The 20,052-nt window shown below is 43.2% G+C and overlaps 1 protein-coding gene across 1 annotated transcript in view; it reads left to right on the top strand.

Annotated features, from left to right (window-relative positions):
• The first annotated feature begins 232 nt into the window (after positions 1–232).
• LOC126094991 (semaphorin-2A-like) overlaps positions 233–20,052 on the top strand; it is a 1,391,554-nt gene continuing 1,371,734 nt past the window's right edge. Inside the window, exon 1 of the mRNA XM_049909645.1 lies at positions 233–395. Within this exon, the coding sequence (XP_049765602.1) occupies positions 233–395 (163 nt within the window). The remainder of the gene's footprint in view (positions 396–20,052) is intronic.

Genomic DNA, 20,052 nt, shown 5'->3' with positions numbered 1-20,052 from the left:
GTCGCAGCCGCAGGCTGCTCCGCGTCCGCGACCTACCGCACAGGTGGCCGTGTTACTTCGCCGCCTCGGCTCCACTCGTGCATTTCCGCTGGCGGTCGGGCGTGGCGCGCGGCGTGGCGCGCTACTCGGACGACGCTCCCGCGGCAGGCAGTCGGCGTCTGGAGGGCGTCGTGGTAGGGTTGTGGCACGTTCCAGGTCTCGGTGGCATGAGCTCGTGAGCGCGCGGAGCACGATGTCGCGTCGGTGTCGCTGGCAGGCCCCGTCCTGGGCCAGTCTGCGGCTGCTGCTGGCGCTGCTCGTGGCGGTCAGCCCCGAGTGGGCGACGGCCCGCCGGCACAGGTCTGCGGACGTCTTTGACGAGGAGCTCCACGTGCACCATCTAAGGCATCACAGAGGTAGGACTCGGAAAGGTCGTCACTTTCACTTTTCACGAGACGATCACACGAGCAGTTACATTGCCCTATCCAGTTTCTACTTGCCAGTGGCCATCTTCAAACTGACTATAGGCTGTTTATTTGCTAATTGTTAGTAGCTTAACATAGCTAATAAATTATCGCAGCATCACAATCTGCAACCGAAAATAGAAAATATGGAAGAGTTACGTAATCTAGGCAAAAAGAGGGGCGAAATGAATCATTACAGAACTCATAAAATGTGCCAACTAAATATCTACGTAATCATAAAAAGGAATGAAATTATACCCAAAGACACCTGCTGCAATGGGTTCCCATAGTGTCCAGACCAGTATGAAAGACAACAGCAGGTAGTGGTCAAACGTTTGTACACATAGTGAAACCTCTGTTTGCTCATACACGTATCTACTTCTTTTCCCGTCTATCTCGCCCACCCCAAATTTTTTTCTCTCCAGAAGCAAGAGTGAAAAAAATTAAAATGTCTCAAGCAAATATTCTTTAACTATCAGGAGGCCATTACCCAGCATGATTGCCTTTTTGCATGGCGATTCATCTTATTTACGGCCTGAAAGATCGAGTTTAAAGTCAATTGTTCCAGCATGCAGTTCCCAATCGCTAACTTGTCATACAGCATCATTTTTGACAATCCGGCCCTCATTAACCTCCCATAATAAGGGGCCTAACATAAAAGTCGTACTGGGGCCCTGAATTGGAATCCAACTAAGCTTTCTCACCTACTTACTACAGTAACACCAGTTCCGCCGGTCAGGGCGTGTTCAAAATGCTTCAAATGGCTGTAAGTACTATGGGACTTAACATCTGAGGTCATCAGTCCCCTAGACTTAGAACTACTTAAACCTAACTAACCTAAGGATATCACACACTTCTATGCCCGAGGAAGGATTCGAATCTGCGACCTTAGCAGCAGCGCGGTTCCGGACTGAAGCGCCTAGAACCGCTCGGCCACAGCGGCCGGCACGGTGCGTGTAAGAAGGCAGAAATAAGTCACCACAACCAAGGAAAAATTGTCACTCTCCAGTTCTCGTAAAAGTCATTAAATGACAATCTGAATCGCGTACAACATGTTCCCTAGTTCCTTCTCAGTATACTAAGGAAAACGATGAATTATTTTATTCAAATAATTTCAGCGTATATTCTGAAAACACGGATACATTCTCTGCGCCGTGTATCATTTAACTATCCATTCTTTACATGATACTATATCGAGACCACATTCAGTATATATTATTCTGTCCCAGCGCTTGTAAAAGAGTTACGTCAGTCAGGAATAGATACAGTGCAAGTACTGACACATAAAAATCTTAATTCCATTCTCCTTCTTCCTCAGCGACTACTTCTGTGCTGTCCGGGACGTTGTGATGTCTTCTTCGCCGCGGCCCCCACCTCCGTCCTTCGTCCTCTGGGTTGAAACACTGCGTGACGGCTGGTAAACTCAGATCCAGCAGATTTTCAAGAACAATTAATAACATGATTATACCCCACTGGAAACCCCAATTGGATCACTCAGCAAGCCTTTTTAATGCACATTACCACGTTTAATCCAACACTTTACGTAGAAGAGCATGCATGGCGCAAATAGCTGCACTTCTAACTTTCCTCGTTATGAAGATATGAGCAGCACCACGTCTTTTTAAAATACCGCCCTACATTTTTTATGCAGCAGTCCATCTCCATCCCTGAAGAACTATTGAATAACGTATCACAGTGTACTGTTCACGTAAACTTGACTTTGATAAAAACATATTGCCTTTACTGTATTAGCATACTTTGCGCGTACCCGGGGTAAGGTAACTCATCCACTTGATGGAGCTGACAGTAAACAAATGGAATCGCGCGGAAAATACATCTCGATCGTTCACTCAACCGTCTGCAGTTTAAAGTTAATGCATGTACAGTATACACCAACGAAGAGAAGCCATAGAATGTTACACAGCGTTTAAAAGTACTGCAGTATTCTATTACAAGTATCCGAGTCGTAAGTAAAAAAAAAAAAAATTTGTTGCAGTTACTGTTCTACTAACTTACCCTCTTCATACATGTAGATGCTTGTTGATGGTTGCTGGTAGCTAAACAACATTTACTTGCTACATTTATTTATTTATTGTTCTTCTAGGCAAAAACTCATTTCAAGTGGTCAAGGTAAATGGGACGCTTTGTATAGTATTGTTAACAACGCAATGGGAACAGCTTGTAATAAGTGCCGTTAGGTAGCAATGTATTCTGTTTTATTAATACGTAGACAGTTACTCTGCAAAGTCTATGAATTACGTAACTATTTTTTGTCCACGCATTTTATCTTTTGGCAGGCCGAAGATGACCAATGGGTGGTCGAAATCCGTCACGGCATTTTGAGATGCTCTTGTGATTATGGCTCAAAAATATAAAAATAAAGAAAAAACATAATCAGCCACATATTCTCCATGGATGTTACGTCACTTTTCCCAATTTTTTTCCAAATGCCATCACTGAAAGATGACATCTGACTATGATCAGCCGGCCGCGGTGGTCTAGCGGTTCTAGGCGCGCAGTCCGGAACCGCGCGACTGCTACGGTCGCAGGTTCGAATCCTGCCTCGGGCATGGATGTGTGTGATGTCCTTATGTTAGTTAGGTTTAAGTAGTTCTAAGTTCTAGAGGACTGATGACCACCGATGTTAAGTCCCATAGTGCTCAGAGCCATTTGAACCATTTTTTTGACTATGTTCAACTGAAATCGAAAGGGATTACTGAGAAAACAGCAAAAGGCGCAGCAGTGTCGTCATATGCGTCGTTAATGGAAAATCCACAATTTGAAAGTACTAAAAGGACTTATCAGATTTCTCCTAGTGATCGCAGCATTTAGCACTTGAAGTAGTTGATTAATAAGTTCATGAAGATGTATGGACTTAAAGGAATCCGTGCTGAATACTGCCATTCCAGACAGAAAAAGTGACGATCTTTTACGGAATTAATGAGCTAGACACCTTCAACAATGTGGCTCGAAAGGACGTTCTGAAATGTCAGAGCTACTACTCTGATTCACCATCGTTACTCGACAACTTGGCATCCTCAGAAAGCTCCACCGATATATTCTTCCACTTTCCAGTAGCGACAAGTTTGCTATAATGTATAGATTTTCCTCATTTTCTTTTTGAGCTCCATTACTTTTCGCAATAAATATTATGATTTCAAGTTTTTAATTCAATGAAGGTGCAGTTTAATCCAGCTACATTGCTGTTTATTTGCTTATTGTTAGTAGCTTGACATAGCTAATAAATTATCGCAGCATCACAATCTGCAACCGAAAATAGGAAATATGCAAGAGTTACGTAATTTGTGGATATTCATCGTTGTCATGTACACGGGACGGCGACCGATGTTATGTGTAAAGAAAACGAACCACCACTGCCGTATCATTAAAGAATTTTATTTCAAACAACTAGCTTATGCGATACATCAGCAGTGCATACCACTCTCAGTAGTGACAACACGTTGTAGATTGTACACTAGTGATACAGACTATGCAATCCGCGACAACTGGCGTTACGTGGGTTCTACGATACATGGGCCAAGGAGTGAAACAGTCTTTTGGTTTGTAACGAACGTGAAGATGGCGTAAGCTTAGCGCCGAAACTAGTCGTTTGAAATAAATATCTTTGATGATACGGCTGTGGTGGTTCGCTTTTTTTACCTAATTTACGTAATGTCTTTTTATTATGTCTGTCGCTAAATTAAGGACGACGTCAATATCAAATATATACATATGATACTAGTGCATCTTTTGCTGTTGGAAACGCATGTCATACCTACGTTGTTCCAGAGTGGAAGAACTTCTCTACCGTAGTTTGTTTTTTGAAGGATTGCGTGAACTGTGCGTATGAAACGAAAGGAATGAATGTATCTTCTAAGAGTAAAGGTTTAAGCAACGCAGCATACCCAGTTATTTTCTAGAAAGACTGTCAGTACCATCAAGTAAAATTTTCAGTCAATGCCGAAAAGGAATTCAAATATGAAAGTTGGATGTTAATTACGAATTAAAATGGACACTGCTGCTACCAGCAGATTGTTGGGTTGTCTGATAAAGACAAGAGGAATCCCCAAAATATCGTACAAAATGAAATCAAAAATTTTGCTGGATGCCTGTGTTATTTGTCCACTGAAACAAGTATTTATACGTTCGACACTTAAGTTTAAATTTTGGAATTTATTTCTTGGTTTATGGAACCAAGTGGATGTGTCAATCATAACATTCTGTCCGAGTGTATATGGTATTTTTCGAATCCATTGTTCTGCTCATGCACGGCTTTGTTCGTATTTAAGAAAGAAGATGCAGAATGTTACTTAGTTTGTTGTTAATTGTCATGTTCTACATGGCAACTTTCCAAGCGGAGGGGCATACCTTTCTATCGGTTGGGTATTGACCTGGCAGATATTTGTTTTTCGTAATTTTTAATCTTATGCTGCTCTTTCGACAATAATGTTAACATTGTTCATTGTGCAGTGTAAGATGAATAACTATAACCACACGCTGCTTATAGCCATTGATTATAGTTTCCCGTGTTTTGTTTCAAGCGCTGTCGTCAGCAATGTGTTGACGTACTGGAAACTCCTGTTGGGTTCCAACAATTTTTGAGGAACACAACGAGCTAAATGTTTTCTCTATATATTCATATTCAAAAAAAAATCCAGTTCATTATGAAGAACTTAAAATAGCCATAAGCATCGGGCGGGAGAAAAAAATGCTTTTGTGTACAGACGACTTTGTCACTGGTAATGATTTACGTATAATTTGCGATAGTATGTTGTAATTGACCATCGGATATGTTTTCAAAATAATTTTCAGGAGAACTAAACAGTCATCATTTAAAATAGATTCATTATACTTTTGCCCGAAAATGGAACGTGTAAAACATTTGTCGTTAAAATTGCACTAAGAATTTGCAAAGCTGTTACGTTAGACAAATCACAAACATAAAACAATTTTTACCTGGTGTTAAGCAGAATTTCCATTAGCAATGGATTTAGCAATGGCCGTTCTCGTTCCTTTTTCTACCATTTGTTTCTGAGAATCTTCATTTTCAGCAGTGGTGTTCATTATCGTAAAATGTAGCTCCATCGAAAGTGTCATGAGACCAGGAGTGACGGACATTAAGCCCTGCATCTAACTGTGTCAGAATAAAGACAAATTTATGTTTTTATAGACTTCACTATAATCTTTGTTCTATTCAAATTGTATGTTATGAATGAATAAATATTGCTTTTTGTTTCAAATTTTATAACGTACCACTTTTTGATCTTGTGTATGTTGGTGTTTTAGTCCACTACTTTATTCATAGTTCTTTAACGATTTCTTTACCTATTTTAAGTATAGTTTTTCAAGTATTATTCGAGTACAAAAATTAACTCGGTCGTTGGATAGTCATCATGCAGAAACATTCGCATAGAAAATAGTACATGCGTTGTTTTTATGTGCAATTAATACCAATTACACTTACGACAGTAAAGTGAGGATTGCAAAGGAATACACCAGTACTATGGGGTTTCCGACGACAAAATTCGAGAACACCATTTGCGCATCATAACGCATATCGGTACGCATGCGCTGCCCAATAAGTTCCAGAAAGCCACACATAAAAACGAGATTCTTCCGAGGTGGTACCTGTGGTTCTTTTGATTATAGGATTGTAGGGTAAAGTGTTCTGGCTACTCCTTGGGCTAAAGACCATTGGAAGATCCGCTCAGTGTCCTTATTCTACAGTACAGAATCAAAGTTTAAATATACTCACTTCCTCCGGCTTAAACAGATGAAGCAAATCGGTTGGTTCCTTTCTGCATTTGATGTGGTTTACGGTGGGCCCCATGGGGCTTATGGAGGCGTCAGTAGCTTATGGGCGGTTGCTTAGAAAACACACAAAATTTTTTTCCAATTTTTCGTACCCTAAACGAGCCGCGAGTTCAAAAACGGTTATGTACACAAAATGGGTGAAATTTTTATGCTATATTCCTACAATGTCGATCTCGAACTTCATATCCTCATCCGTTTCCCAGATGCAGAAGTTCAAAGTCACCTTATCTCTGAATGTAAAACAATCACGTAAAATACGGTATGAGGCGAAATCTAAAAAAGTAAATAATCGAAAATTTACGGTACATTCTCTAGGCATTTATCTAGAACTGCCATCTTCATGTTTTCAAAAATCTTTATTAGTTCTTTAGTTCACAGAAGACCCCAACAAGAGCGTTTTTAGCATTTTTAATACAAAAACCGAGCTGCTGATTTCAAGAATGTTGTGCACAGCAAATGGGTAAAATTTTTGCAGTATATACCTAAGATCTCTATCTCCAAGAAACATGAAAATTTCGTTCATATCTTAATAACTTTCTGAGATACAGAGGTTGAAAGATATTACCTCGTGGGCGGCTCCGTCGAGAAACACACAAGAAAACGTTTCTGTACCATTTTTTAATACCAAAACCGCGCCGCCCATTCCAAGACGTCTATGCACAGAAAATGGCTGATATTCTTTCGCTATATTCATAAGATCCCGATCTCGAACAACCTTGAAAACTTTCTAGATATCTTTACCCGTTCAAAGTAACCTTACATGTACACGTAAAATACGCACATAAGATCCGATGTGAGGCGAAATCTAAACGATAAATAAAACCATATAACTACTGAAATTATAACACTACGTTCCCTAGGCATTTATCAAGAAGTGTCTGCTCCCCGTTTTGAAATATATGTATCCGTACCGAGCGAGGTGGCGCAGTGGTTTGACACTGGACTCGCATTCGGGAGGACGACGGTTCAATCCCGGGTCCGGCCATTCTGATATAGGTTTTCCGTGATTTCCCTAAGTCGCTCCAGGCAAATGCCGGGATGGTGCCTTTGAAAGGGCACGGCCGATTTCCTTCCCTGTACTTTCCTAATCCGATGAGACCGATAACTTCGCTGTCTGGTCTCCTCCCCCAAACAAAACCCTAATATCCTGATCTCGAACGACACTGAAAGTTTTCTTGATATCTTAATCCGTTTCCGAGATACAGAGGTTCAAAGTTACCCTACTAGTATACGCAAAATGCGCATGTAAAATCCGATGTGAGGCGAAAACGTACTTTAAAGTGATAAAGCACTGAGAAATATGTTGTATCTGTGATCATGATAAGTGTTCCGAGAGCCCCCCGTTGTAGTACTGAAGCACGTGCAAAATTTATGTGCACGTAAAAGCCGCTCTGAAGTATAGAATTAGTTTATCGTTATTTCCATTTCAATAAGTAAACTGCCAAAATTTTAGTGACTCACAAAGTCCTTTTCATATGAGTATTGTGGTGTCACCGCCAGACACCACACTTGCTAGGTGGTAGCTTTAAATCGGCCGCGGTCCATTAGTACATGTCGAACCCGCGTGTCGCCACTGTCAATAATCGCAGACCGAGCGCCACCACACGGCAGGTCTAGAGAGACGTACTAGCACTCGCCCCAGTTGTACGACGACTTTGCTAGTGACTACACTGACGAAGCCTTTCTCTCATTTGCCGAGAGGCAGTTAGAATAGCCTTCAGCTAAGTCCATGGCTACGACCTAGCAAGGCGCCATTAACCATTTCTAGAGAGAGTCTCACTTGTATCATCAAGAATGCTGTATACAAATGATGGATTAAAGTTAAGTATTCCAGCAGCTACATACTTTTCTTTATAGCATTCATTACGTATCCTGTTCCGGACCTCACGCCAGTCTGCGTTAGATTATAGCGTGCATTTCGGCCTCCTCTAACTACGAGGTGTTGGCACATCTGCCAACACATCAAGTATCGTGCCCTGCTGTGGAAGGGAAACGTAGGAAAGAGCGGAAAATGCTCCTACTGGAGCAAAAAGACTGCGAATATGTTTCTGTTAAAAACACGCTGTCTGAAAAGTGCGGTAGCCGATGTCTCATTCTACCTTGCTCTAAAAATTTTCTCAGAACTTTTGACATCCAAACATAATCGCACTAATTTATGCTAAGTGAAAAGGAGGCAGTGGCAGTTGTAAAGAGACGGAAAAGTAATAAATATTGGAAGCAAGTAGACAATGGTTCTCCTAGAGAAGGAGGGAAGGAGGCAATGGCAGGGGGGGGGGGGGGGAGAGGGACACAGTAGCAGTGGAACATTGTTAACAGTGATAGAACAGTGCTAGCAAAAACGTGAAAGAGAATGTGCCAGTGGGAGATGAACGAAGAGTCAGAGAAGGAACCGTACCGTTCTTTGCTGTGTAAAATATTTCTTCTGTTAATCCAACGTAGACTCTCAAGAGTTTATCGGACGAATGTTTTGTACTTTCTTTGTGGACACATTAGGTTTCCTTAATATTCTCCCAGTAAGAGGTCTGGTGTCTGACGTTCCTGCGGTTTCTTTTTTTTTTTTTTTTTTAATAGTTTTACTTGATGCGTCCGGTATGGTTTTTCAGCAAGTATTTTACGGTAGTATATGAATTTTTCGCCAATAGTGTAATCAAATACACTCTATTTAAAAAAAAACAAAAAACAAATAAAAGAACACAACCAGACCCGACGCACCGCGTAGGAGCTATGGAAAATTGGTCACGAATTGATATTCGTGCAGAGACCAATTGAAAATACAAAATAGTAAACTTCGGCGGTCAGTGGATCAATCTGCGAAGCAGCAACGCAGTTTCACCGGGGACCTGGCAAGGGTAGTAAACAGGGGACATGTCGATACCAAGGCATAAAATCTTTGCGAATGTCATTCCGTGTGCTCAGTTGGACAGTAACTACATCTGGCAGACAGGTCCGTGAACAATATAAGCAGATGTCATCATTTGTGGGAGGACGTGTAGCTGGGCTCAAAGAAGCCGGTTGGGATAATCGATTAATCGCTCTACATTTCAAGAAGAGCGATGTAACTATTTGACGATGTTGGCCGGAATGGGCGAACCATGGCCGAACACTGCGGCAACAAGGAGAGACACTCAGAGCCCCGGATTCGTCATTATCATCGATCCGATGTCCAACCGGTGCTTCAGTAACCATCAGGACAATTGACAGGCGGCTCACAGAAAGGCGGCTGAGGTGACGGTGCCCCTTGTGCCAGCTACCTTTGACCTCCACCAGCATCGCCGTTTGCAGTGACGTCGGACACATTCGGCCTTGAATCTCATTGACTCGGTTATAATTGTCTTGAGTGATGAGTCCCACATGCAATAGAGCCTAGATGACCAATGAAGACGTGTCTGGTGACGCCCCCGGCAGCGACGGGATACTAACGTGGTTGTCTCACGTCACACAGTCCAACAACCCGACGTGATGGTCCTGAATGCCATTTATTTTCATAGTAGGACCCCTTTGGTTGTCATCCGCGACACCCTTACAGCACATCTGTACGATATTCTACATCCCGCTTTGTTGCCCTTCACGGCAAGCCATTGTGTGCTCTCACTTCAGCACGGTAGTTCGCACGCGGTCAGAGTTTCTACCGTCTTGTTGCTTGCCAAGACGAGGCCGCCGGATCTGTTTGTAATTGAGAACGTTTGGAGCATAATTGGCAGGACCCTCGATCTAGCTCGGTATTTTGATGATCTACATCTACATCTACATCTACATTTATACTCCGCAAGCCACCCAACGGTGTGTGGCGGAGGGCACTTTACGTGCCACTCATTATCTCCCTTTCCTGTTCCAGTCGCGTATGGTTCGCGGGAAGAACGACTGTCTAAAAGCCTCTGTGCGCGCTCTAATCTCTCTAATTTTACATTCGTGATCTCCTCGGGAGGTATAAGTAGGGGGAAGCAATATATTCGATACCTCATCCAGAAACGCACCCTCTCGAAACCTGGCGAGCAAGCTACACCGCGATGCAGAACGCCTCTCTTGCAGAGTCTGCCACTTGAGTTTGTTAAACATCTCCGTAACGCTATCACGATTACCAAATAACCCTGTGACGAAACGCGCCGCTCTTCTTTGGATCTTCTCTATCTCCTCCGTCAACCCGATCTGGTACGGATCCCACACTGATGAGCAATACTCAAGTATAGGTCGAACGAGTGTTTTGTAAGCCACCTCCTTTGTTGATGGACTACATTTTCTAAGGACTCTCCCAATGAATCTCAAGCTGGTACCCGCCTTACCAACAATTAATTTTATATGATCATTCCACTTCAAATCGTTCCGCACGCATTCTCCCAGATATTTTACAGAAGTAACTGCTACCAGTGTTTGTTCCGCTATCATATAATCATACAATAAAGGATCCTTCTTTCTATGTATTCGCAATACATTACATTTGTCTATGTTAAGGGTCAGTTGCCACTCCCTGCACCAAGTGCCTATCCGCTGCAGATCTTCCTGCATTTCGCTACAATTTTCTAATGATGCAACTTCCCTGTATACTACAGCAACATCCGCGAAAATCCGCATGGAACTTCCGACACTATCTACTAGGTCATTTATATATATTGTGAAAAGCAATGGTCCCATAACACTCCCCTGTGGCACGCCAGAGGTTACTTTAATGTCTGTAGACGTCTCTCCGTTGATAACAACATGCTGTGTTCTGTTTGCTAAAAACTCTTTAATCCAGCCACACAGCTGGTCTGATATTCCGTAGGCTCTTACTTTGTTTATCTAACGCCCCAATAGGACAAAATTTGGCACGATATCCTTAGGATGACACCCAACAACTCTATCAATCAATGCCAAACAGAATAACTATCTGCATCAAGATCAATCTGTGAAGCTGTTTCTCTTGAATAAATCATTATATTTTTCTGAAATTGCAGTCATTGTTTGCTTCTACATGTACATCACATCTCCAGATTTCCGCCTCCTTCGGATAATTATTTACCAGCCAATGTGGCCGAGCTGTTCTAAGCGCTTCAGTCCGGAATCGCGCGACCGCTACGGTCGCTGGTTCGAATCCTGCCTCGGGCATAGATGTGTGTGATGTCCTTAGGTTAGTTAGATTTAAGTAGTTCTAAGTTCTAGAGGACTGATGACCTCAAATGTTAAGTCCCACAGTGGCCAGAGCCATTTGAACCATTTGATAATTATTTCGCGCTTTTTCGTCCTTCGGGTGTATGTATTGCAATCAGTAAGGGCCTTAAGTCATTCCGTCGGTGCACTTTCAAAATTATCTTCACACATCTTGACTTATTTTCATGAAGAATGACGTGTTGAGCTCTGTCAGCAGTGACATCCTGAACGCAGTAACAAATCTGGTTCGATCTCGGTAGGGGCGTATATTGTTCACTAAACGACACTGCGGAATTATACAGGGTGGTCCATTGATCGTGACCGGATCAAATATCTCACGAAATAAGCGTCAAACGAAAAAACTACAAAGAATGAAACTTGTATAGCTGGAAGGGGAAAACCAGATGGCGCTATGGTTGGCCCGCTAGATGGCGCCGCTATAGGTCAAACTGATATCAACTGCGTTTTTTAAATAGGAACCCCCATTTTTTATTACATATTCGTGTAGACGTAAAAAAATATGAAAGTTTTAGTTGAACCACTTTTTTCGCTCTGTGATAGATGGCGCTATAATAAACATATGGCTCACAATTGTAGACGAACAGTTGGTATCAGGTAGGTTTTTTAAATTAAAATACAGAACGTAGGTACATTTGAACATTTTATTTCGGTTGTTACAATGTGATACATGTACCTTTGTGAACTTATCATTTCTGAGAACGCATGCTGTTACAGCGTGATTACCTGTAAATACCACATTAATGCAATAAATGCTCAAAATTATGTCCCTCAACCTCAATGCATTTGGCAATACGTGTAATGACATTCCTCTCAACAGGGAAATGCGCTGACGCATGTTGTCAGGCGTTGTCGGTGGATCACAATAACAAATATCCTTCAACTTTCCCCACAGAAAGAAATCCGGGGACGTCAGATCCGGTGAACGTGCGGGCCATGGTATGGTGCTTCGACGACCAATCCACCTGCCATGAAATATGCTATTCAATACCGCTTCAACCGCACGCGAGCTATGTGCCGGACATCCATCATGTTGGAAGTACATCGCCATTCGGTCATGCAGTGAAACATCTTGTAGTAACATCGGTAGAACATTACGTAGGAAATCAGCATACATTGCACCATTTAGACTGCCATCGATAAAATGGGGGCCAATTATCCTTCCTCCCATAATGCCGCACCATACAATAACCTGCCAAGGTCGCTGATGTTCCACTTGTCACAGCCATCGTGGATTTTCCGTTGCCCAGTAGTGCATATTATGCCGGTTTAAGTTACCGCTGTTGCTGAATGACGCTTCGTCGCTAAATAGAACGCGTGCCAAAGTTTCTCTTGTGCCCAGTGGTAGAGCTGTACACGACGTTCAAAGTCGTCGCCATACAATTCCTGGTGTATAGAAATATGGTACGGGCGCAATCGATGTTGATGTAGCATTCTCAACACCGACGTTTTTGAGATCCCTTATTTTCGCGCAATTTGTCTGCTACTGATGTGCGGTTTAGCAGCGACAGCAGCTAAAACACCTACTTGGGCATCATCATTTTTTGCAGGTCGTGGTTGACGTTTCATATGTGGCTGAACACTTCCTGTTTCCTTAAATAACGTAACTATCCGGCGAACGGTCCGGACACTTGGATGATGTCGTCCAGGATACCGAGCAGCATACATAGCATGCCCGTTGGGCATTTTGATCACAATAGCCATACATCAACACGATATCGACATTTTCCACAGTTGGTAAACGGTCCATTTTAAGACGGATAATGTATCACGAAGCAAATACCGTCCGCACTAGCGGAATGTTACGTGATAGCACGTTCTTATACGTTTGTGACTATTACAGCGTCAACTATCACAAAGCGAAAAAAGTGGTCCAACTGAAACATTCATATTTCTTTACGTACTACACGAATATGTAATAAAAATGAGGGCTCCTATTAAAAAAAAAAAAAAAAACGCAGTTGATATTCGTTTGACCTATGGCAGCGCCATCTAGCTGGCCAACGATAGCTCCATCGGGTTTCCCCCTTCAAGCTAGGCGAGTTTCATTGTTCGTAGCGTTTCCGTTTGATGCTTATTTCGTGAGATATTCGGCCCGGTCACTATCAATGGACAACCCTGTATTTTTCTGTAGCCAAAGCCTGGCAGCAACGAGTACCAGATGCTTCACTTCCTCTTTAAGTCACAAAGGACTTAACAGACATTGGCTACCAGTGACATTGTTTTAAGTCAGTGGGGAAAGTTGAAAATTTGTGCTGGGCTGGAATCTGAACCCGGGTCTCGTGCTTGCTAGACACATGAGCTAACCACTGCGCAATCATCGTAACAGCACGTCTGTCCTAGTACGCCTCCAATCAGACCCAAATTCTCAACTTACCCACACATTAGTAATTTAGTGTCCCTTGCCCCTTATTCTCACTACTGGCGGCATTTAGGGGATTCCCTTAAGAGTTGGAGCCTGGTGTGCATCTGCACTGAAGAGATCACTGGTCGTCCTTGCCGGCATTATATATGTATGTGGTGTCTGTTGTTTCGCACATGTCCAAAAGAACAGACACCACTTATATATTAACTTCTTCCTTTGGTTTAAAATATGTGTCTCAGAATACTGTCCTTGCTTCTGAGTAGTTGCTTCTAGTAACTGATGCTTGTGGCACTGCCATTGAAGGCAGTCGTCCAAGGTCCGGTGTGTCTCCACCGTGTCTTGGGTCGGATCTCTGCGTGTGCTGACTTGCAAAGGGACACGGAATGGAACAGTCTGCCCCGTCGTGATCTCGGCCATTAACCGCGACCTGTGTCTGAGTAGCGCCACCCGTCGGTCTTGCGGCGAATGCCGGAGGACCTGGAGGGAGGCGCGGCGCCCGCTGCCTGCCCGCCTGAAGTTGTGACTGTGGCTTGCCTTTGGAGCGGCGCGCTTGCAGCGTCATCTGCGGTCTGTATAATTACTACCAATTCCCCATCAATGGTGCTCCGTATTACGTGCTTAAACAGAGGGAGCTGCGTTTCGCAGCATCTCTGTTCGGAAATCCGTGCTGGTTTTAATATAACAGTCATTTATTCAGCAAAGACGTCGTAATGCGTGACCGTAAAACGTATTCCTTAATATTAAACACATCAAAAAAGTTTTGCGTCATCTCGGTTCCGAGAGTTCCGGAACCTGTGCAGATAATAAACATTAGTTCTGCCCTTGCTCATGAAAACAACACACTGCGTTTCCAGAATGAGATTTTCACTCTGCAGCGGAGTGTGCGCTGATATGAAACTTCCTGGCAGATTAAAACTGTGTGCCCGACCGAGACTCGAACACGGTACCTTTGCCTTTCGCGGACAAGTGCTCTACCATCTCAGCTACCGATGCACGACTCACGCCCGGTACTCACAGCTTTACTTCTGCCAGTATCTCGTCTCCTACCTTCCAAACTTTACAGAAGCTCTCCTGCGAACCTTGCAGAACTAGCACTCCTGAAAGTTTCATATCAGCGCACACTCCGCTGCAGAGTGAAAATCTCATTCTGGGAACGACCCCAGGATGTGGCTAAGCCATGTCTCCGCAGTATCCTTTCTTTCAGGAGTGCTAGTTCTGCAAGGTTCGCAGGAGAGCTTCTGTAAAGTTTGGAAGGTAGGAGACGAGATACTGGCAGAAGTAAAGCTGTGAGTACCGGGCGTGAGTCGTGCGTCGGTAGCTCAGATGGTAGAGCACTTGCCCGCGAAAGGCAAAGATACCGAGTTCGAGTCTCGGTCGGGCACACAGTTTTAATCTGCCAGGAAGTCTCAACACACTGCGTGGTGCACCACCATACAGCGAGATCTTCAGAGGTGGTAGTCCAGATTGCTGTACACACCGTTACCTCTAATACCCAGTACCACGTCCCCTTACACTGATGCATGCCTGTATTCGTCGTGGCATACTATCCACAATTTCATCAAAGCACTGTTGGTTCAGATTGCCCCACTCATCAACGGCAATTCGGCGTGGATCCCTCAGAGTGGTTGGTGCGTCATGTCGCCCATAAACAGCCCTTTTCAATCTATTCCAGGCCTGTTGCACAGGGTTCATGTCTGGAGAACATGCTGGCCACTCTAGTCGAGCGATGTCCTTATCCTGAAGGAAGTCATTCACAAGATGTGCACGATGGTGGCGCGAGTTGTGGTCCATGAGGACGAATGCCTCGCCAATATGCTGCCGATATGGTTGCACTGTTGGACGGAGGATGGCATTCACGTATCGTACAGCCCTTACGGCGCCTTCCACGATCACCAGCGGCGTACGTCGGCCCCACATAATGCCACCTCAAAACAGCAGGGAACTTCCACCTTTTGCCTTCAAACACGTCTCCGACAATTGTCTTGTTGAAGGCATATGCGACCCATATCACCGAAGAGAACGTGATGTCAGTCCTGAGCGGTGCATTCGGTATGTTGTTGGGCCCATCTCTACCACGCTGTATGGTGTCGTGGTTGCAAAGATGGACCTCTCCATGGACGTCGGGAGTGAAGTTCCGCATCATGCAGCCTATTGCTTCCAGTTTGAGTCGTATAACGACGTCCTGTGGCTGCACGGAAAGCATTATTCAGCATGCTGGCGTTGCTGTCAGGGTTCCTCCGAGCCATAATCCGTAGGTGGCGTTTATCCAGTGCAGTAGTAGCCCTTGGGCGGCCTGAACGAGGCATGTTATCGACGGGTCCTGTCTCTCTGTATCTCCTCCATGTCCGACCAAACTCGCTTTGGTTCACTCCGAGACGTTTGGACACTTACCTTGTTGAGAGCGGACGCAGTCGAACTACGGTATTGACCGTCTAGGCATCGTTGAACTACAGACAACACGAGCCGTGTACCTCCTTCCTGGTGGGATGACTGGAACTGATCGACTGTCGGACCCCCTCCGTCTAATAGTCGCTGCTCATGCATGGCTGCTTACATCTTGGGGCGGGTTATGTGACATCTCTGAACAGTAAAACGGACTGTGTCTGTGATACAGTATCATTTGTCTCAGTAACTGCTATAATGGCGTTAATTCGATGATTGAAAGCTGGAATCATTTTATGATCTTCCACAGAGAAACAATTCAGTACTTCCGGCTGACCTCTTTTATATTATATTTCGGTTTCAATACTGTCACTGAGCAATTTAATAGCTGATTTTAATTAATTTAAAGACTTTACCTAAGACCAATACTTCTTATGAGCAACAGTCATATAGATTACGAAATATGCCTTTGAATCCTTTAATAGCTCTTTGCATTACGCTTATTTTGACTTCATTCGGCTTTTAATTGTTAAATATGTGTAGACTTCACTTAAATGTGTGGTGAATCTCTCTCTGCCTTCGTAGCAATTTCTTAACACGGCTGTTCAGTCGCTGAGCGTCTGTTCCACACCCTAAAACTTTGCTAGGTACATACTGATCGAAAGTGTTTTGAACGATACTTTAGAGTTTGTTCGATTTGTGCTGCACATCTCTGATCTCAGAGCTGAATATTTGATTTTCAGATCTCTCCAATTTTCATCCTGCGACTTTCTAAGCAGAATTATTTTTCAACTATCAGAGATAATGCACATGCTTGGCTGTCTATGCATAACTTTTGATCGCACGACTCTCTTATTCTAAGCTACAAGTTGACGTCTCCCCCCCCCCTCCCCCCCCCATTACAATAGCATTAACTCCATTTCAGACGAACTGAATAAAAAAAAGAAAACGAGCTGGAACGTTACCAAAGAAGTAGCAATTTAAACGAAATATCTTAACACCGTGGACGCTGATTTAAGTGGGCGAATCACTAACTGGCTGTTTGTTCATACGAAGAGTGCGTGCTGTGTCTATGAACACACTGTGGCAGCCGTCGACATGTGAGATGATGACCTGACAGGCAAGCCGACTTGTTGAGGATTATGTAGCAGGTTAACGGCAACAACCGAAACATCGGACGTATCCCATGGTAAACACCGTCTCGTTAGTGGCCCGTACTAAACGTGGTTCTCAGCTGTGCAACGCTATGGGCCATACTATGTTGCTGGGGAATTTTTCAACAGGGACTACGTTTCCCATTATGAAATATTAGTCTAATGCAGTGCTCGACAAACTCATTAATAAACAGAGCCGACAATCAACGATACGACGATTGAATATTCTTTTGAAAGCCCAATTTTTTAAACTTCACTATATGGGCAGGTACATTGCAGTTAAATTAACTAAGGTATTGTCAAGCTGATCTTCGCTAAAAATGTCTTTGTTCGTTAAGGAGGACACCACCCAGCTCTCTCATTCACACTCGTCTTGTATACTTGACTTTACCACCTCAACACACCTCTCTCAATACTCGACACTTTATCCTATTTCACCTCTTTCACTCCACAACGCTCCTTAAAATTATCTTGATGAGCTCAACTTAATGTTTTAAGTCTTATTTTTACTACAGGTATGCCGGATAACATTTGAAATAATTCTTAATAATGTTATTGTTTACTGATAAAAAATTAAATTGTGAGGTATCCATAAAATTAAATTATGACAATGATTGTCAAACACTAATATGAAAAATGGCCTTGCATCTCCTTGAAAGTTACGTTAAGTCAAGTTTGTATGTTATTGTTATTAATTATAGTCAGCATTCCAAGATCAGTAGCAAGACGTCTCAGTTTACAGTGGACTAATACTGAAAAACGAGTGTGCTCATGGATATATATACCCGAATAAGGGAAGAACAGCAAATGATACTTTTTTCAAATGAAATACTTTCCATGTGTTAAAAATCTATATGTTTTCCGTCTCCAGGGCATTCAATGCAGACCACTCGCGCTGTGAATAATGTTCACGTTTGTTTCCCTCCAGTTTTTCTGTATCAGCACAAAGACGTTCAGATTTTGAGCTCCACAGTTCTTCGTTTTTTAAAACCAGCAATTGAATTTTAAAGTTACCATCATCAGTAATAAATGGAGAAACATTTAACTCTGCTCAGACTTTTTTAACGAAGGCAAACAGTGGTCTGTTGTTGCAGAATTCCTAAAACACATTGAGAAAAGCTTCCCTCATATTAAAGAACGTTGTTTTGAAATACCAAATGTCAATATGAGAATTATTTTCTTGCTGATGTATCAGCAGGCATGAACAATAAATCAACGTTTCTTTTTCGGAATCTTGATCAAGATGGATATTTTGTTTCCAAATGCAATAAATTCGTCTAACATACAACGAAATTGTGTTTCCTTTCCCTCGTAGTCTACGATTAGGCTGGTATAGATGAGACGTAAACATGAAATAAATTTCTTGGACGGATCGTCCCTCAGTTCTAGACAGTTATTACCCTCCTCAAGAAAAAGTGCTTCAGTTTCTGACAGTAAGGAAGAGAAGCATTTAAAACTGTTCCCTCTAGACAACCAAGCATATTATGCAGCAGGTCTTTGTATACGCTCTACATTTCAACTAAATGTTCTTTAAATTTGTCATTATTAAGAGCTTTACAACGGAGCTGGTAATCTTAATCACTAATTCCACGACTTTGCATATCTCCTCTGGAAACGACTTAACACTATAAAAGATACGATGGTAAGTGTATACCTAGTGATCATTTTTTTCCTTCAAAATAGCAACAAACCCGTTTCGTACGCCGGTCATACTTTTCGGACCCTCTGTTGAAATTGAGACTATTTCATTGAGTGGAATATGATGCTTTTAAATGCACTCAGTTGTACCACATGCTACATCTGTCATTTTTACTCAGCTGGTTCATCTGAAAAGGATTCCGACGTGATTATGGCCGTACGGTAGGAGTTAATAGACTTCGAACGCGGTATGATATGTGGAGCTAGAAGCACGGGACATTCCATTCCGGAAATCGTTAGCGAATTCAATATTTCGAGATCCACAGTGTCAAGACTGTGCCGAGAATACCAAATTTCAGGCATTACTTCTCGGCACGGACACTGCAGTCGCCGACGGCCTTCACTTAACGACAGAGAGCAGCGGCGTTTGCATAGGTTTGTCAGTGCTAGCAGACAAACAACACTGTGTGATATAACCGCAGAAATCGTTTCAGACGGTGCAGCCAAATTTGACGTTAACGGACAATGGCAGCAGACGGCCGATGCGAATACCTTCACTAACAGTATGACATCTTCTGGGCTCGTGACCATATCGGTTGTACCCTAGACAACTGGAAAACAGTTGGTAGTAGCTGATGGTAGGATTAGAGAGTGGCGAAGACCCCACGAAGTGATGGAACCAAGTGAAATGATAATTAAATGAAGACCCTAAGCTGTCGACAGGTGTCGATATCATCAACAGGGACAGTTTAAAATATGTGCCTCTACCGAGACTCGAACCCGGGATCTCCTGCTTACATAGCAGACGCTCTATCCATCTGAGGCGCCGAGGGCACAGAGGACAGTGCGAGGCATCAACGTGAGTTCACTATAATGCTCTTCAAACCACAGTAGCACGGTTCTGGCTCCGAGACATGGACAGTTATACTGCTGAAAGATGACATCGGGGCCGGCCGGAGTGACCGAGTGGTTCTAGGCGCTTCAGTCTGGAACCGCGCGACCGCTACGGTCGCAAGTTCGAATCCTGCCTCGGGCGTGGATGTGTGTGTTGTCCTTAGGTTAGTTATGTTCAAGTAGTTCTAAGTTCTAGTGGACTGATGACCTCAGATATTAA

This window comes from Schistocerca cancellata, chromosome 8 (genome assembly GCF_023864275.1).
Source record: "Schistocerca cancellata isolate TAMUIC-IGC-003103 chromosome 8, iqSchCanc2.1, whole genome shotgun sequence".
Classification (NCBI taxonomy): domain Eukaryota; kingdom Metazoa; phylum Arthropoda; class Insecta; order Orthoptera; family Acrididae; genus Schistocerca; species Schistocerca cancellata.
The sequence above is the reverse complement of the archived record's forward strand: the minus strand, read 5'-3'. Positions and strand labels throughout refer to the sequence as shown.